Genomic DNA, 16,958 nt, shown 5'->3' with positions numbered 1-16,958 from the left:
ACTGGTGGGAGCATACAATAGAGAAAGTCATAGAAAATGAAAAAGTTAAATTGCTCTGGGACTTCAGAATTCAAACAGACAGGCACCTTCCACATAACACCCCAGATTTAACAATTGTCAATAAAAAAAGCAAAAGTTTGGTTAATGGACATGGCAGTGTCTGGAGACAGCAGAATAGAAGAGAAAGAACTGGAGAAGATAACAAAATACAAAGACCTACAAATAGAAATAGAACGACTGTGGCAAAGGCAAGCAAGGGTAGTAGCAATAGTAATAGGTGCCTTGGGTGCAATCCCAGAAACAACTGGAGCACCACTTGAACATCATCTGCATTGAGAAATTCACCATCCGTCAATTGCAAAAGGCGGCCTTACTGGGAACAGCTTCCATCCTGTGATGATATCTGCAACACCATCAAACATCCAGATCTGCCTATCCCAGGTCCTTGGTAAGGACTCAATAGGTAGACAAAAATGCCAAACCCAGTCTGAACATCTGGCTGACTGCGTGATGATTAATAATGATGATGATGAAATAAATTCCTTTTATAACAAGGAATTAATGGTGCAAAGTGTGATTCAGTGGGCTGGGTTGCACTAGCCCAGGGGTAGGCAACCTTGGCTCTTTTATGACTCGTGGACTTCAACTCCCAGAATTCCCCAGGAATTCTGAGTGTTGAAGTCCACGAGTCATAAAAGAGCCAAGGTTGTCTACCCCTGCACTAGCCTTTTCTATCTCACATCTGTTGTATCAACTGTATTCTGACCAATCTGGTAAAGAGGGCAGAAAACACTGGAGGGAGGCAATCCCATCGCTAATTTTTCCCCAAGTGACAACAGACAATTTTGTTCTGGTAACCTACTGGGAGCCAGTGCAGCTGACTAACAGCAGTGTCACGAGCGCATTGCATGCTGTGGCATTCTGGTCCTGCTTAAATGCTCTTCCAAGGCCAGCACCATGTAGAGCAGGGGTGTCAAACTCAATTTCATTGAGGGCCGCATCAGCATTGCGGTTGCCCTCAGGGGGCCAGGTGGGCGTGGCCTGGGTGGGCGTGGCCTACTGGGTGGGCGCAGCTAGAGTACGTATGGCCTGGGTGGGCGTGGCCAGCTCTACATCATTCGCATCAAGGGTGCCTATGGGGGCCTGGGCAGGGGTGGGGCAGATCTGAGGGTCTCTGGCAGGAGGAGGGTCTCTGAGCCAGGGCCAAGGCAGTGGGGGCCATTCCCTGACTGTTTCCAGGATGGCTTTGCGGGTCGCATGAAACCACTTCGCGGGCCGGATCTGGCCCCCGGGCCTTGTGTTTGACATGTCTGATGTAGAGTATGTTACAAGTTTGATGGGAAAACAACTAACCTATGGTGACTGTGAGCAGGATCCACCAACTGGTGGAAATGGTTCGCAAGATATATTTGTGCAAACCTCTCCTAGTCATGGTTGCTACCATCTCCTCAGGTAGGAGCAGGAATCTAAAAGAACCCCCCCCCCCCGATTGGGCACCATCTCTGAGTGGGGCGGTGTAATTCAAGGTTAACAATGGAAAGTCACTAGATCTAAGGGGCTGTAAAACCCACAACCACTCAGTCTTGTTAGGGTTAAGCACTGCCTCTAAGAGCTAGGAAAGCACTGTCACATCATCATGAGGTGAAGATGTACCACTGAGTATCATCATCATACTGATGATACTTAAGCTGTGCCAATGGATGACTTCACCCAGTAGTTAAGTAGAATGAATGTAATAAACCTACAAGATACAACACAAGAGTTGTTGTTTGTTTCTCACTATCTTGGCAATTCATCCACTCAGTCGCCCTCAAATGTTCTGTAACATCAAAAAAGAATTCCAAATAGATGTTGGGAAGGAAAGGAAGAGGTGTGAAAGGATTCTTTGTGTAACTCTTGATTCAATATTGGAAGAGGGAGGGAAGCAAGCTTGGACCTGACACTTATCACCAGCATTTATTTTTTAAAATTAACTTAGATCTGAACAAAAGTCCTGACCAATATCTTCAATGAAGTTAAATTTTAACCCAGATCATCACATTCTATTTGAAGCTATCTTTTCAAGAGTCTCGGACAAGCGCTGGCTCTTCGGCTTTGAAACAGAGATGAGCACCGGCCCCTAGAGTCGTAAACGACTAGCACGCATGTGCAGGGGAACCTTTACCTTTTTACTTTTTTCAATAGAGAAATTGACCATTTCAAACACTGTACCAATTTCTGAAGGGGCTTATTTGGTTTTACAGATAATCCTCAACTTACAACCATTGATTTAGTGCCAAAGTTACAATGGCACTGAAAAAAGTGATTTAGTCCTCACACTTATTCCCATCACTACACTCATGTGATGAAAATTCAGGACTAGAATAGAGCAGAGTAGAGTAGAGAGTAGAATCTGGAAGGGATCTTGGAGATCCTTCTAGTTCAGCCCCCTGCTCAAGCAGGATAACCTATACCATTTCAGACAAGTGACTTGGCAACCAGCATGTCTTTACAATGGTTGTAACATTCCGGAATCATGTGATTCCCATTTGTGATCTTCCCAGTTGGCTTCTGACAAGGAAAGTCAATGGGGTAAGCCGTATTTCCTTAGTGTCCATGTGATTCACTTAACAACTGCAGATTTGCTTAACAACCATAGCAAAAGGGTCAGAAAATAATGGAAATTCTGGTCCCAACTGTGGTTATAAATTGAGGATTACCTGTAGTTCATTCACAAAACCATAATTCAGCAGACTATGAGTTAGTTCAGCGGATGAGTCTTGTTTCATATGCTGCAGCCTACAAGGTGCGGTTGCATCATGCAGTGCTGCCAAACTGGATGTCATTCTGATAGAATGGAATGCAAAGTATCTGTCTGGAGTGGAGAGTTTGGCCAGCATGTGACCCCTAATTCCTATTACTTGGAATAAAGCAGCCAGAAGTCACACAAACTTTAAAACTAATGATAACATTTCTTTTTTCACCTGGAAGCACTCTTTGTATACGGTAATATGGCTGCTAGAAAATAAAACTATTCAGAATGAGGAGCTGCATTCATTGCTGAATTCTAGTAGACAGCATCCATTTGATTTTAAAGTGTCTCAGATAGTGTTGAGTAGAACATAAAGACATGTCCAGTGTACAAAGATTCAGCCATAAAAAATTATAATGAAAATTATGTAATTTATTTCATTGTGTCAAGCACAAATTGTCCCCTAACATGGGAACATCACACAAAGAACATAGTTAAAAATCTGGTAACATTTACATTGAAAGTTAGCCCAGACTGGCAACACCACTAAATATTTTAAGGCTGTATACATACATACATACAGATATATATATATATATATACATATACACTGCTATATATATATAGCAGTTCTTACCACTTGGAATTACTTCAGGCCAGAAAAGAAAAGCTTAGTACTGGCTGCATTTCTACATAAAATATTGCAAATCTTTTAAAAATGGTGTAAAAATAGGAAGACTATCAACAGATTTGGAGGATGCAGAGGCAAACCCTTACTATAAATGTACCTAAGTGCACACAAGATTTGAAGATGCCTTCAGTCAGTCAGTCAGCCCTACACAGGATAGTAGGATATTATGTAATACTGTACTAGCAATCATCCTTGATAGGAAATATAGGGAAGCCGAAGAAATTGATTGCAAGTAATCAATTTAGAAATATGTAGAAGCAGTGATTTGCAACTGCTTGTGTTATCTGTCTCATGTGCTTCAATAAATAAAAGGTTTCTTAGTGGCAAAAAGAAATCCTGGTGAATCCCAGTACCTTAGGGATTTTGTGACATACAAAATTACCTATAGGACACAGTGCTTACATGCTCATCTCAAAATAATGACACAGTTCAGAGGCATTCTTTTCTATAATGCTTATTATGTCTCAATCGTGTGTGTGTGTGTGTGTGTGTGTGTGTGTGTGTGTGTGTGTGTGTATCACAGCTATCTTATGTAGGCTGCAAAATCCAGATGAGTAGGGGTTTTCTCTATCTTGGCTGCTTTCCAGCAAACATCTGGATTTTTGCAGCCCAAATTAAAAAACAACAACACAAAACTGATACATAAGCAGGCCTATTTGGCTCACTGACATAATTTAGGGCATCAGCTAATTGCACCTTGAAGGCCTCCAATTTCCTAAAAAGTGGCAGGCTATAAGAAATTACACATATTTATGGAATGTGATGTGCTATTCATAGGGACTCTAGATGTAACAGCACATACCAGAAGACCCAAGAAACTGTGCTGTCTATATCCATTGGCTGAATTTTCACATAGTTGCTTAATGTATGCAAATTAACTGATTCCAGAAGACATTTTAATGAATGCTAAAATGTTCTTCCTCAACAAGAGAAGAGATACAAAACAAGTCAGTGGGAACCATTTTACAAAAGAAGTGGGTGCACACAATGCTTCAAGGGGTGTACCAATACTGGCTGGTAACGTTTAACTGCGTCAGAAAAATGACAAGACGTAGAAAACAAAATTGCACAATTAAAGCTACATTTGGCTTTAGCATTAAGGCCCATACAGGTAAAGAGGTCCTTGTGAATGTACATGGAAAAAGGCAATGACACTGATCGTAAAAAAAAAAAAAACTATGCAGGTTCCCTGCTTAACCTGGCTTCTCTCTCTCTCTCCCCCTCCCTTCCACTCCTGGCTGTGTATTAAAGTGCTTGGTGCCTCAAAGGGCCCCTTGCAATTACTGTAAGTCTCCCCTTTTCTGCAGTTCCACACTTTTATTGCTGCCCAACTGCAGTGTTTTATTTGAAGACATAATTAATGAAGAGCTGACAGGTTAGAAAGATGCAGAGAAGAAACCAACAGCGAGAGTCCACAAGATTTTGGGATGAGGCCCTCCTGTAGAGAGATTCCTTGCTCAGCGCAGTGAGGTTTCTGGAAGAAAAAAAAATCAAGCCATTATTATTCAAGTCACCGATGGTCACCAACAGATACAGATCCTACACAAAAAAGCAAAGCATCCACGCAGAATTAAAGCCTGGGCACACACTTCCTTTTTCTCTCTTTTGAGAAAAAGGACCTAAAATAATGCCACGCTTTCAACGGCTGCTCTATTCATGAACTCTAATCTTTGCAGCAAAGTTGAATAGGCTGCCCTCTCCCCAGAGTACTTCTAAAAGCGTGCTGCTTCCGTTTGACTGGGTTCACACAACATGCTCAGCATGCCTTGCTTATGGTTCATAGGTTGTGCGAACTCTCGCCAGTCTGAATTATAAAGCAGAGTTTAGGATTTTGTGCCAACCATTTTCATTCCTCAGGCACGTTAATGGAGCACCTGCTGTGAACATTTCTTCTGATATCTGCCAGGTTCTCTGCCTCACATTTTTTTCCCCCACTTGAATTATTTTTTTTTTAAAAAAATCCATAGATGGACCATGGTGGGTAGCTGTTGCCAGGGCTTTGCTTGAAAGTGTCCAAAATACTCAAGATAAAATGGTTTGCCCTTGGCTAAATCTACTTTGGTAGCCATTTTAGAAGTGAATGAGATTTTTTTTTTTACATACAAACCACTGAATTCCTAATGAAATATCATACTTATGTATGTCCTGCTGGGCTCTCTGGAGTGAGAAGACAGCAGTGTGAATTTCCTTCAGGTGGCTGGTTTCCTTCCCACACTGAGTACATGGGCTTCCAAGGCCTGTGTGAAATGATGAATTAAGTGACAGGATTTCACAATGCAATTTGGAAAAAAGAAAGGAATCCGATACCACACTTTTCCTATTATTTTTAAATCTTCCCTTCTCTGAAGAAGATTTGCTTATACATAATGAAAGGCAATATAAAACTGGAATGGACCACAAAACTAATTTTAAATTCACTGGACACTGATATTATTCTAGGTCAGACATGTCAAACACAAGGCCCGGGGACCAGATCCGCCCCGCGAAGTGGTTTCATGCGGCCCCCGAAGCCATCCCGGAAACAGTGAGGGAACGGCCCCCACTGCCTTGGCCCTGGCCCAGAGACCCTCCTTCTGCCAGAGACCCTCAGATCTGTCCCACTCCTGCCCGGGCCCCCATTGGCACCCTTCATGCAAACAATGTAGAGCTGGCCACGCCCACCCAGTAGGCCATATGCACTCTAGCCACGCCCACCCAGTAGGCCACACCCACCCTGGCCATACCCACCCGGCCCCCTGAGGGCAACCGCAATGCTGATGCGGCCCTCAATGAAATTGAGTTTGACACCCCTGTTCTAGGTCAAGGGTGTCAAACTGCCGGCCTGCGAGCTGGATGCATCACGCCAAAACTGCGTCCACCCCATTGCCGGCAATGGGGAAAAAGTCGCCATATGTCATGACACGTCACGTGACGTTGTGAGTTTGACACACCTGTTCTAGGTCTTCAGATAGCAGTGTCCCTAACAAGCCATGGAGTGTCGAAATGATACCTGTATTATGATGCCATTGCTCAAATGATGCAATTATGCAGTTGTGTTGTGACAGTTGATGTGTGTAGGCCACGTTATGTGCACATGTCATCATTTTTAACCAGTCCCCCCCACTGGTACACTGATTACAGATATATTCCAAGGAAAGACCCAGATACACCTTTTGCAGATCAGAATGGGACAACTCACCGTGGCCATCTTACAGTGGGATAACTCAACTTGATGTTATCCACCACTGGTTTTTTTGACATTATTATTTCCATTGACAAAAATGGAAATTATGTAGAAGAAACAGTGGCAGTTAACATTTTTCACATTGACTTATCCCATGTGGATTGTCTCATAGTGAGTTGCCTGTGGCAGGGAGCTCCTATATCTTAAAAAACCTGAGCTAACTGTAGCATACGAATTACCTCACAAATCAAATATAATGAAGTGCATGTTTTGAATTTTAGTAAGGGGAAAGCACTGGGGTTTAAAATCTTCTAAAAGGTCTAAATATACTAAGAGGTCATACTACAAACATAGCTATCTCATTAAAATGTTAGCTTGCCTAATTTATGGTATTTATTCTAGAGACCACAAATCAACACAGTATACTGAAAGTGCTTTCCTCAAGTTGCTGCCTTCCAGATATACTGAGACTTCAACAAATCAAAGATCAGATTGGCTGAAAACTATAGCAATTGAGGTCAAATGTATCTGGAAGGGAGTAAGTTGGGAAGATGAAAGGACTTTTCAAAAATCTATTTTGGCCTCTGACACTTGAAACCAAGGATAATGTCTTTTCTTTAATCCAGCCAATTTATTGCTAACTTTTGAAAAACTCGGGCTATTTCATATTATTCCGTGAGCACTATGTCCTGGATAAAATGGCTGAGCTTTCCTTAAACTAGTACCTTTCAGATACGCTATAATTTTTATTGCCCCCAAAACAGCATCTTGAAGTCACTAGCCTGAGGAAAGCCGATGAACTATTGTGACACACTAACAGGTCTTAGTTAGGGTAGTGGGATACATAGGCAACGTTACAGGCTGCAAAATACAGTACTTGCCTTCATCATCTGAGAGTTCCTGCACAGACTCTGGCGTTGAACAGCTACTGTCAGTGTTCTGGCTATTGTTAGAGGGTTGATCACTGGCTTTGCGGTGTCGACTCTGAATGTAAAGAAATACGAACCAGCTCATAAGATACAAGCCACAGTAGAGAATTTAGGTATGCTATGGAAACTTAAGAATTAGTGCACAGACTCTCTGTTACTGGAGATTGCTTATCAAATAATCATCTGAAATAAACATTTTCTTGGTGGACTGTTGAGATTTGCTACGTAATAACATTACAAATCTACACCTGGAAGCACTGTAAGTGGAAGCTTGCAACAACATGTTACAGCACAGCCTGATTAAATGTCTAATATTTTAAAGAGGATTATAGCTCCTTCCCTGCACTCCTCCAGGATACCCAATATCATTTTCCTTCTTTCATTTTTGTTTTCTAAGGTATTTGCAGACCATGAAATATTTTCCCTTTAACTGTTGTTTGTATTTCAAGTTTTGTACCCACTCACCACCTTAAACTGTACAAATCTTTCCCCAAATTATTCTGGTGAAACTTCAAAGGTATGGTGAAGAGAAAACATTTATTGGAAAACATTTCCAATAAGCCATATAAAATCCTACATATCAATCACTTACTACAGTATTATTATATTGTCTAACTGCTATTCTTCCTGCATTTATGTTGAGATTATGTTATTCCACAGTATTCCACATTATTCCATACTTGCTTTGGAATGGACTCATGGTGAATTGATTGTGGAATCACAATCTGATTTGGCTTTTCACCCAGTCTGGAACCAGACTGGAGAAAAGTACTCTAATTTTCTAAACATTGTGGAAAATGCACACTGCCAACAGAGCTAATTACCTTGTGTCGTGCAACTTGGTTACTGATGCACATGTTCTTGTGAGTTGACAATCTGCTAGGTAAGTGCCTCTGCATGGTTTGAAGTATGCCGTCCTTCTCATACTGGGCAATATCATCCAAAGGATCCCAAGGCCTTAAACTTTAACAAAAAAAGTTTATACTGTAAAAATCCATCAGATTTACAATACACATACTCATTACTGAACTAGGGTGGATCAGAAAAGGTCACTTTAAACCAGATGAGTGATCTTTATGGCATGAGGTCATATAAAGAAATAAGTAGCAAAGTTACTCAAAAAAGGCACCATTAAAAACATGATTAACTGTAACTCAATAAGAAACAGCATAATATTAATTCAAATTTGTGGCAATCCAGTCATATCAATGTTATATAAATTAGGCACCTACAAGAGAGGAAATGGTAAAAGACACTGATGAATTATAAGGTATATTGCAAGAGATGAACAATGCAGTATCTAAAAAGAACAAAATACTACTAATGGCTCATTGGAATGCAAAAATTCAAGAAATAGTACAAAGTGCAGTTATACAAAAAATAGATTGGGTAAACATAATCATGCAAGAGATGGGTTAACTTAGTTTTAAAAAGAGAATTTCTGATTTCTTTGCCAACTCCAGGTTCAAACAATATAAATGCATACTCCACCACTCAGTACTGTTATACTGGAATTAATACTGTTAATATTGTAATTAAATTGACTACATCATTAGGAAATGAAGATAGCAAAATGCCATCAAGTCATCCAGGATATTTCCAGGAACATACTGAGGAATAAGCCATAAATTATTGGTGTTATAAATTTAGAGAATATGCTTCAAAGAGAAGATTTAATCTGAATGTAAGTTACATGCAAGGAATAGATTCAAGCTAAAGACAACTCGAGAATCGATGGGGTGATGTAATAATCTATGAAACATTAAGAAGCAGTTTCTCAAAGCGAGACACAAATATCTCAATCAAAAATATCAACACATAAAGGAAAGAACAAGAAGAAAAAGAGAGATGTTTAAGAAAATCAGCAAAATCCTAAGCAAGTTCGCAGGTAGGATAGGACTACTCAAGATTAATGGCTATATATTTTATAATGATTTAACTGTTACAGTTGGGGATTCCGCATTTTTTGCCTTTCCTCATTATTCATAGCATGCCCTAGAATGAGCGGGGGCACTGGCTTAAATAAATACATAAACTATACCTGGACAGGCAACTTTTAATCACCACGTGCTCTAACTCATGGCTTTTCAATCTTTTTCAGACTGTGGAACTTATTAACTAACAAAAAAAAAAGGGCACTTTGTTCGAGAGACAAAGCTCTAGTGATTGAAAACTGGCTGGATTTAAGTGAACTTTTTCTGTTGTTGGCTCAAGACTCTCAGAAACGTCCATCAAATTCTTGAAGGCGATAATGAACATGGAACATAATTTGAAAAGCTCAATTACAAGTCACTCACTCTTCATATTTGTAGTGCCATTCGTTTGTGGTAGCATTGTGCCAGAAAAGCAAGGGCTTCCACTCTGTTCCGTTCTCCTTCCGTTCTCGTGTTGCATGTCTCTGTTCCTCTTCCAACACAAACTTTTCTTGAGTTGCCTTGTCCTGGTCTCCTTTGCCGATTGCACTGGTTACATGCTGCCAAAGTCTAAAAACAGTCAACCATTAACTTAGTGTCAGAAGGCTAGCATAGCCATACAGTTCAGTAGAAATGAAAGAGATCTGGAAACTCGGTTAAGTAATGTTATTGATCCTTTTGAGATGCCAGAGGATTCATATCCTCAGTTAACAACTAATCATTCTGCAATCGTTCAAAGGTACAACAGGACTGAATGCATGGTATTTACAACCAGTCCCTACAGTTCCAGCCCAGCTACAGATTATAAAGATCCCTCAGCAGGAGCCACCTTTGGCCCTTCAAACACTCACTCGTGCTTTGGTCATCTTGTGCAATGGACATGTGTGTCTGCCCTTGAAAACCACTTCGAAACTACAGCTGACCCAGAATGTAATGACATGGGCAATTATATGTGTTGCGTTGATTACCAGTTGGTTTCTAGGTGCAATTCAACTGTTGCTTGGTTAACACCCATAAATTATATAAGCATTTCTATGGTACTGAAAATTATTATCTAAAGCAGAGGTGTCAAACTGCCGGCCCACGGGCTGGATGCGTCATGAGGAAACCGTGCCCACCCCATTGCTGGCAATGGGGAAAAAGCTCTGATATATCACGTGACGTCACAAGTTTGACATGTCTGATTATCTGTCTTCTACAGTTTCTGACCAGCCTGTATAATCAAGGCAGAATTGACATATTGCAGATCCCTTCCACTGGATTTTGATGGGACTCAGGAGGTATAGCTTCTTTGGCACAGCATCTGCCCCTTGGTACACAATCTTCCCCTAGAGACATTGGCCTTCACCTTGATCCCATTTAAGAGAGCTCTGAAATCTTGGTTCTTCACTAGGCCTTGGGTTAGAGGGATAGGTAGGCTTTGTATGTTTTATTTGTTTTGAATATTTTTTTCCTCCAGGTGTTTGGGTTTTTAAGTATCATTTTAGGGTTGATTTTATTATGTGCTGTCCAGAGTCACTATAAACCTGGGCAATCTTATACAGTTAATAAATAATAAACATAACCTATTGATAAATGAAGGAATAATTCCATTTGTAATAAATCTAGCAGAAGGACTACAGTAGTACATATTAGTCCAATAAAAAAGGAAGAAATCTGTATCTATATGTGGCCAAGATTTTGTTCGAAATTTTTCTAATGCACCAGGAGTAGATTTCTTCTGAATTTCTTCTGAATCATGTTCAAAATACCAATTCATAATCTAATATAATTAGACATAAATCAACTTTTATAAAACTAGATTGCCCAAAATGCAGTCAAAGATAGCCATATTCTTTCCTGTCACTCTCTGACATCAATCTGCCCACCTTACCTCTCAGATTCAAATTCTGTCTGCTCTTCAAACAAGACAATGTGACGTTTCAGTCTTTGCTTTCGGACTTCACTGGTCGGGTTCCAAAAAATATCTGTACTGCCATTTTTCAGATCATTTATATATACTTCACCATCCTGAAAAAAAAAGACAAAAACAATTGAGTGGTAGTTTCAAGCAAGCAGGATTAAGAACTAAGTGAAAGAATTCCATTCTTCTCTATTAACAGAGAATTTTTCCCCTTATTTTCTTCTACGCCATTATTTCTTCCATTGATGAATTATAAATGATAACGTCTTTAGGACAAGGACCTATCTTATATTATTTTGTCAAATCTCAGATACTTGGTGTCATATATCTGGGTTATTCATGACAAAAGAACCAATATGGTAATTCTTGAATTATGACTGCAATTGGGGCTGGGAACACTTTGCTAACCAATGTAGTCATAAAGTGTGAGGTCACACATCACTGCATTCCTTAGCAATGGAGTCCCAGTAACCCATCCAAAAGCGCCATTGGTCCAGAATCCAGAAGCTCAAACTATTATAGGCATCCCATGGGATACTTCAATTACACCTTTGCTTCATAAGTGGCACTGGCTCCCAATAGGTTTCTAGGTGCAATACAAACCCTAATAATAATAAGGCCTTCATAGCATGGGCCTCAACGTTTGAAGGAATGCCATTCTCTGATTTTCTCTATGCATTGCATCAGACAGGCAGAAGGAGCATGACTCTAGGTTTTATCAGTTAAAAGTATAACCTGGCAGGACCTAGGAAGCATGTCTTCTCTGCCCTTTAGAGCATTCACTCTCTTAAAAATAAACACTGCTGGCCTTCCACAAAGACTTGTTTCTTCTCTCAGGTGAGAGGTCAGGATGTGTAGAATTCGTGAGTTGGCAAATGGTGAGGGCATCACCATTTCAGAGAATATATGTGTAGTCTGTTAAGTCCAGGCAAAGCCCTCCAACTTAGGATTCATCACATGAACAACTCTGAAGTTAACACTATGCTTGGGAAGCTGATGTTTTCAAGCTGACCTTCCAAGAAGCGTGTGAATTGCTACAACTGATTCCGACTCTGGATTTTGGTTGATGTTCATTCGTTACATTGAAGCCAAAATTAAGATTTCAGAATTTGGGCTAGCAGAGACAAGGAGCACGGCTAGATCTACACCTCGGCAAACACAGCTGCTTGACGCAGTTTTATTCCACTTGTTTTTCTTTTAAATTGAGTTCTCTTCTTAGAAGCGTCATGGGACTCAGCATTCCAATGGCAGCTTTTCAATTCTTACATACATTTTTAAACTGTCATTAAAGAATATTATGATTTCTCACCCAGTGTCCATCAAGACTTGCCAGCACTTCTTCTCCTGATTTAATCTTCCCTGAAATTTGATTAATGCTTGTGCTGCCACCAAAAAATGGCTAAGGAATGCAAAGGGAATAAAAAATGATTTCAGTCCAGAAAGAATGAGAAGTTGCCCGAGACTACAAATGTATCTAGATGGATAACTAACATATAAATTCTCTAAAATTCCAGTGAAAACTAAGTCTATGTTGTTCCTGATACATACCAAAACATAGATCAAACAGATAAACATTTTAGCTACTGACATAAAGTACTAAACTGATTATTTTAGTATGCACTTCAAGGAACAGTCAAGTACTAATTTGATTATTTTAGTATGCACGTCAAGGACCAGTCAAATTTTATCTGCATACTGTTTGGAGCATATCAAATGTGCACCAACCATGGAAAACTCTTGTGTGAGTGCACATTCATTTTCTAGAATGAATTTAAGGACATTACTGGTAGTCAAAGAGACTCTTGGGGGACATAGTAACTATTAGTAGGCTATAAAAAGGCATAAAAATCAAAACATCCATGCTAGGGCTGAAATTACAATAAAACAATAAAACTCTAAATATAAAACAAATCAACATTATTGAGAAAGCCTTGGGATTATTTTTAAAACTAGCCCTATGGAATTCAGAGAAGGAGATAAAATTGGAAGTGGAATGTTGGCGACAAGCTGAAAATAGAACAGAATGTCTAGTACCTTTAATTTGAATTCCAGTTCTGCCCGATGATTGCTTTTTTCACAATCAATAGTAACTTTTCCTCCAAGTTCCATTGTCATAGTACCATACAGAATTCCTAGAAACAGCAAAAAAAGCAAAATAAAACCATCTATTAACAGAGTATCAATTATGCAGAGACTACATGCATCAACCTATAAAGGCAGCCCTGTTCATTCATTATGACTTACACCAAAGGAAAATGTAAAAATCCTGATTTAATAAAAAATATATATATTTGGTTGCAGTAACTTTGTCCTGTTGTTCAGCACGTTCAAGTAAAGCATAGACATTCATGTAGCAGGAACAGATGGAAAGTTTATCTCCATCAATTTGTAGAATGCAGGGGAATCTGAACCTATCAATGCTACACTCACTTCAGTTTGGGAGGGCTTTCTTGATATCACAGAGCAAGAAATGTTCAGTGCAAATTCAATCCTTGCTGCCTCTATGGCTCAATATGTATTTTCTGATGGCACCATGGCATTGTTGTAGACAAACTTTGGGTATCTTAAATTGTATACTGTAACCAATTCTTTGGGAATAGCATATTTACAACTTGATGTTAAATTTCCCAATTTGTACAAACTCAATTGCACTACATTTGTACACCTATAGGTAAATACCCAAACTAAGGTGTTTTTTAAATAATTTTGTAGAAGACATTTCAACAGATGTAATTTCCATTCTACATAAACATTAAGGCACAGAAGCTATTTTCTTTTGCACAGTCTTGATGAGTGCATCACATTATTCCAAAGAATTCAGATTTCTTCTTACCATTCTTGCAATGAAGCATAGCTGGTGGGTGCCAAGGCTTTGTATTTTATAGTTTAAAAAAACAACAACCAGACTCTTACCTCATCCTAATTTCCTATATACTATTGCTAGAAAACCTTAACGAGGATCTTTTTAAGGAAGAAAATGGAATCCAAGACATGAAAGGACTTAGCACATACAATTCCCATGCCCCCCACTCCAGAATCCCAACAACGTCCCACCTTTACAGTGTGCGTATGGCATTGTAATGACATAGTCTTCCCCAGAACTTAGAAATGTGAGTTTAGCTTGGCCGTCCAATAATGCTGAAAGCGAATTACCTGTAGAAACAGATGAATACAAATGGCATGACCGTCCCTTCTTAAAATTGGACAAGAGAAACAAAAGATACAACTATCTAGATTCAGGAAAAAAACACAACTTTCTGAAAAGCATCCTTGAGGGACATGTTTTTAAGCAGATACAATACACCCATTTTTTATTATTTACTTTTAAGGGATGTGTGAGAAGTGACTCTTAGTATTTTTTTTCCCTCTAAGAACAAATTGCAATATGTCCATGCATACAAAAGAACCTCTACATGTTAAAATTTAGCAATACGCTTTATTCCTACATACACTGGCATCAAAGTTGATTTTGGCTTTGGAAAAAAGTGGAAAAAGGGCAAATCAGAGTTGTGCCTATCCTAATTCTCCAGCTGCATTCACGTTTAATGCTTGCCAGGATTTCTTTTCAATTATGATTTGTTGAACAAGTTGAAATGGCCTGGTTGCCCTAAGAGGCGTTGTTATATGTCACACTACATCAGAATCAAGCAAACCACATGGTGGTTTACCAACATGCATGAACTACTAGACCAGTATCTGTCTGATCTGATGCCTTACCATAAAATTTTGATTTGGCTAGAATGCTGCCAGAAATACAAAACCCATCCTTCCTATTACTGACATGAAAGGCTGATACTGGAGGATGATGAGAAACCTGCAATGGAAGGCAACAAAATAAAAAAGCATGTACAAAGTTTTGCTGCATAGCTAAATATCCGTAGTGCTGGTATAAAAGGAAGTCTCAGATTTACCTGTTCTGCTATGTAAAATGTGTGACTGTTTGTCTGTGGATGAAACCAACAGCAACGAAAAGTCTCTCCCAAAATGGGATTGTATGGCTTTTTTATTCCCTGGAAGACAGGAATTTAATAATATTATAGACCCACAGTTTATTTTCCCCAATAATGTACTGAAATGGGTTTCTGAACGTGCAACTGATAGGAATGAAGATCATTCATACATCTTCACAACAAAACCTCATGAGGTAAGTTGGTCTGAGAGAAAGCTTCAGGATCAAAGACTGAGCAGAGATAAAAATTGGGTGTCACTGGTCTTGGGTATTACTGGACAATTTAACTGCAGATCTACACAGGTTCTGCAGTCTAATCCCCTTGGAAACATCTTTTTTTAAAATACAGATAGTAATGCAGATCTTCCTTCTAGGAAGGTAAGTTGTTTTCTGCTAAGTAGCGCCTCTCTCAAGGCTTTCAGACACATATTTTCCACATTCACCCAAGGATAAACCACACATAATTATTTATCTTCTATATAAAAAGCATGTGCTCCAACTCTGAACTACCTACCCTTTCACCTTACCATCTGAGGTCATTTATTCTAATACAAGATTTGTTGCTTATGGTCAAAATGGATTTAGATCTATGAGATCAGATGCAACCTGAGAGCATCATGCACATTCAAGGCCACTTCACCCATTTATTATACCTTTCTAGTTTTACTTAGGGTGATTAAATATTCCAATGCCATTTTTTACAGACAGAAACCCATCCTAAGAGAGCTCATGTATAAGTAGACAATTTTTTTTAAAATTATAACTCTAAAGTGTTTAAATCCAGCTGAATTCCAGATGTAAATTGGATAGGGAAATAAAACGTATTCAGGGGAATTCTTAAGTAAAGAAGTGGTGTTTAAGGACTTCCTTTAAAATGATGATGATGGTGCCTGGAAAATTCCATGGCCAATCTCTAATAACACTCTTGAAGAATTTAAAAGTTTAATACAGTTCACAATTCTTTTGATCCGATATAAAGAAAGGAACACTGTAACATACTGTCATACCTTTGGCTTTTTATAAAAGCCTGATAGATACCATCTCAAGACTTGCTTGATTCGACAGTATGGATCTTCTTCAAGAGCAGCTCTGCAGGAAGAATTAAAATGACCATTTCAGTTATTTCTTCATGTGTATGATATGAGCTGCAGGCTTTATTGGCGCAAAAAGTATTTTTTTTAATTTGTTAAATGTATAAAGTTGGTTGATTATGAGATGGATGACATATAAATTTAATAAATTAAATAAAATAAAAAATGATCATGAAGCAAGATTGTATGCAAAGCAATAGAACAAAATAAAACAAAAAATGAAAACAGCCAAATATGGCCAAGTTCAGCTGCCTTTTTCAAATATTCACACTGACAAGTTGAGATGAGAGCAATCAGATTTTCAATGCACCACTACAGAAATCACAGAGGAGATCTTAAGACAGTAAATGTTTAGATGTCTGGATACTTCTGAATATCTGAGATTAGATTAGTTCCATAATTAGATAAGGCTGTGCATTGAACCATATGCCCACCTATGCCTGTATTCTGGAACTTATCCTTAATATCCATTTTTCTTTTTTGCAGAATTCTTTTTGAATCCTACAAAAAAGAACATTTTTAAATGTTGTCACTGACATTTGTAAGAGATTTGGTAACAGGAATATTGAGATAATATATATATATATA

The 16,958-nt window shown here is 38.9% G+C and overlaps 1 protein-coding gene across 3 annotated transcripts in view; it reads right to left on the bottom strand.

Annotated features, from left to right (window-relative positions):
• Nucleotides 1-3,154: 3,154 nt before the first annotated feature.
• The window catches only part of OSBPL5 (oxysterol binding protein like 5), a 131,840-nt gene continuing 118,036 nt past the window's right edge, over nucleotides 3,155-16,958 (bottom strand). For all 3 annotated transcript variants that reach the window (XM_083371586.1, XM_083371585.1, XM_083371587.1), the window contains 12 exons: nucleotides 16,287-16,368; nucleotides 15,242-15,340; nucleotides 15,048-15,144; nucleotides 14,385-14,483; nucleotides 13,365-13,462; nucleotides 12,640-12,729; nucleotides 11,301-11,437; nucleotides 9,812-9,997; nucleotides 8,339-8,477; nucleotides 7,467-7,569; nucleotides 5,557-5,659; nucleotides 3,155-4,896 (listed from right to left, as the gene is read on the bottom strand). In XM_083371586.1, the coding sequence (XP_083227712.1) occupies nucleotides 4,764-4,896; nucleotides 5,557-5,659; nucleotides 7,467-7,569; nucleotides 8,339-8,477; nucleotides 9,812-9,997; nucleotides 11,301-11,437; nucleotides 12,640-12,729; nucleotides 13,365-13,462; nucleotides 14,385-14,483; nucleotides 15,048-15,144; nucleotides 15,242-15,340; nucleotides 16,287-16,368 (1,366 nt within the window). In that variant the 3' untranslated portion in view covers nucleotides 3,155-4,763. The remainder of the gene's footprint in view (nucleotides 4,897-5,556; nucleotides 5,660-7,466; nucleotides 7,570-8,338; nucleotides 8,478-9,811; nucleotides 9,998-11,300; nucleotides 11,438-12,639; nucleotides 12,730-13,364; nucleotides 13,463-14,384; nucleotides 14,484-15,047; nucleotides 15,145-15,241; nucleotides 15,341-16,286; nucleotides 16,369-16,958) is intronic.

The sequence above is a fragment of the Vipera ursinii genome (genome assembly GCF_947247035.1).
Source record: "Vipera ursinii genome assembly, chromosome: 1".
Lineage (NCBI taxonomy): Eukaryota > Metazoa > Chordata > Lepidosauria > Squamata > Viperidae > Vipera > Vipera ursinii.
The sequence above is the reverse complement of the archived record's forward strand: the minus strand, read 5'-3'. Positions and strand labels throughout refer to the sequence as shown.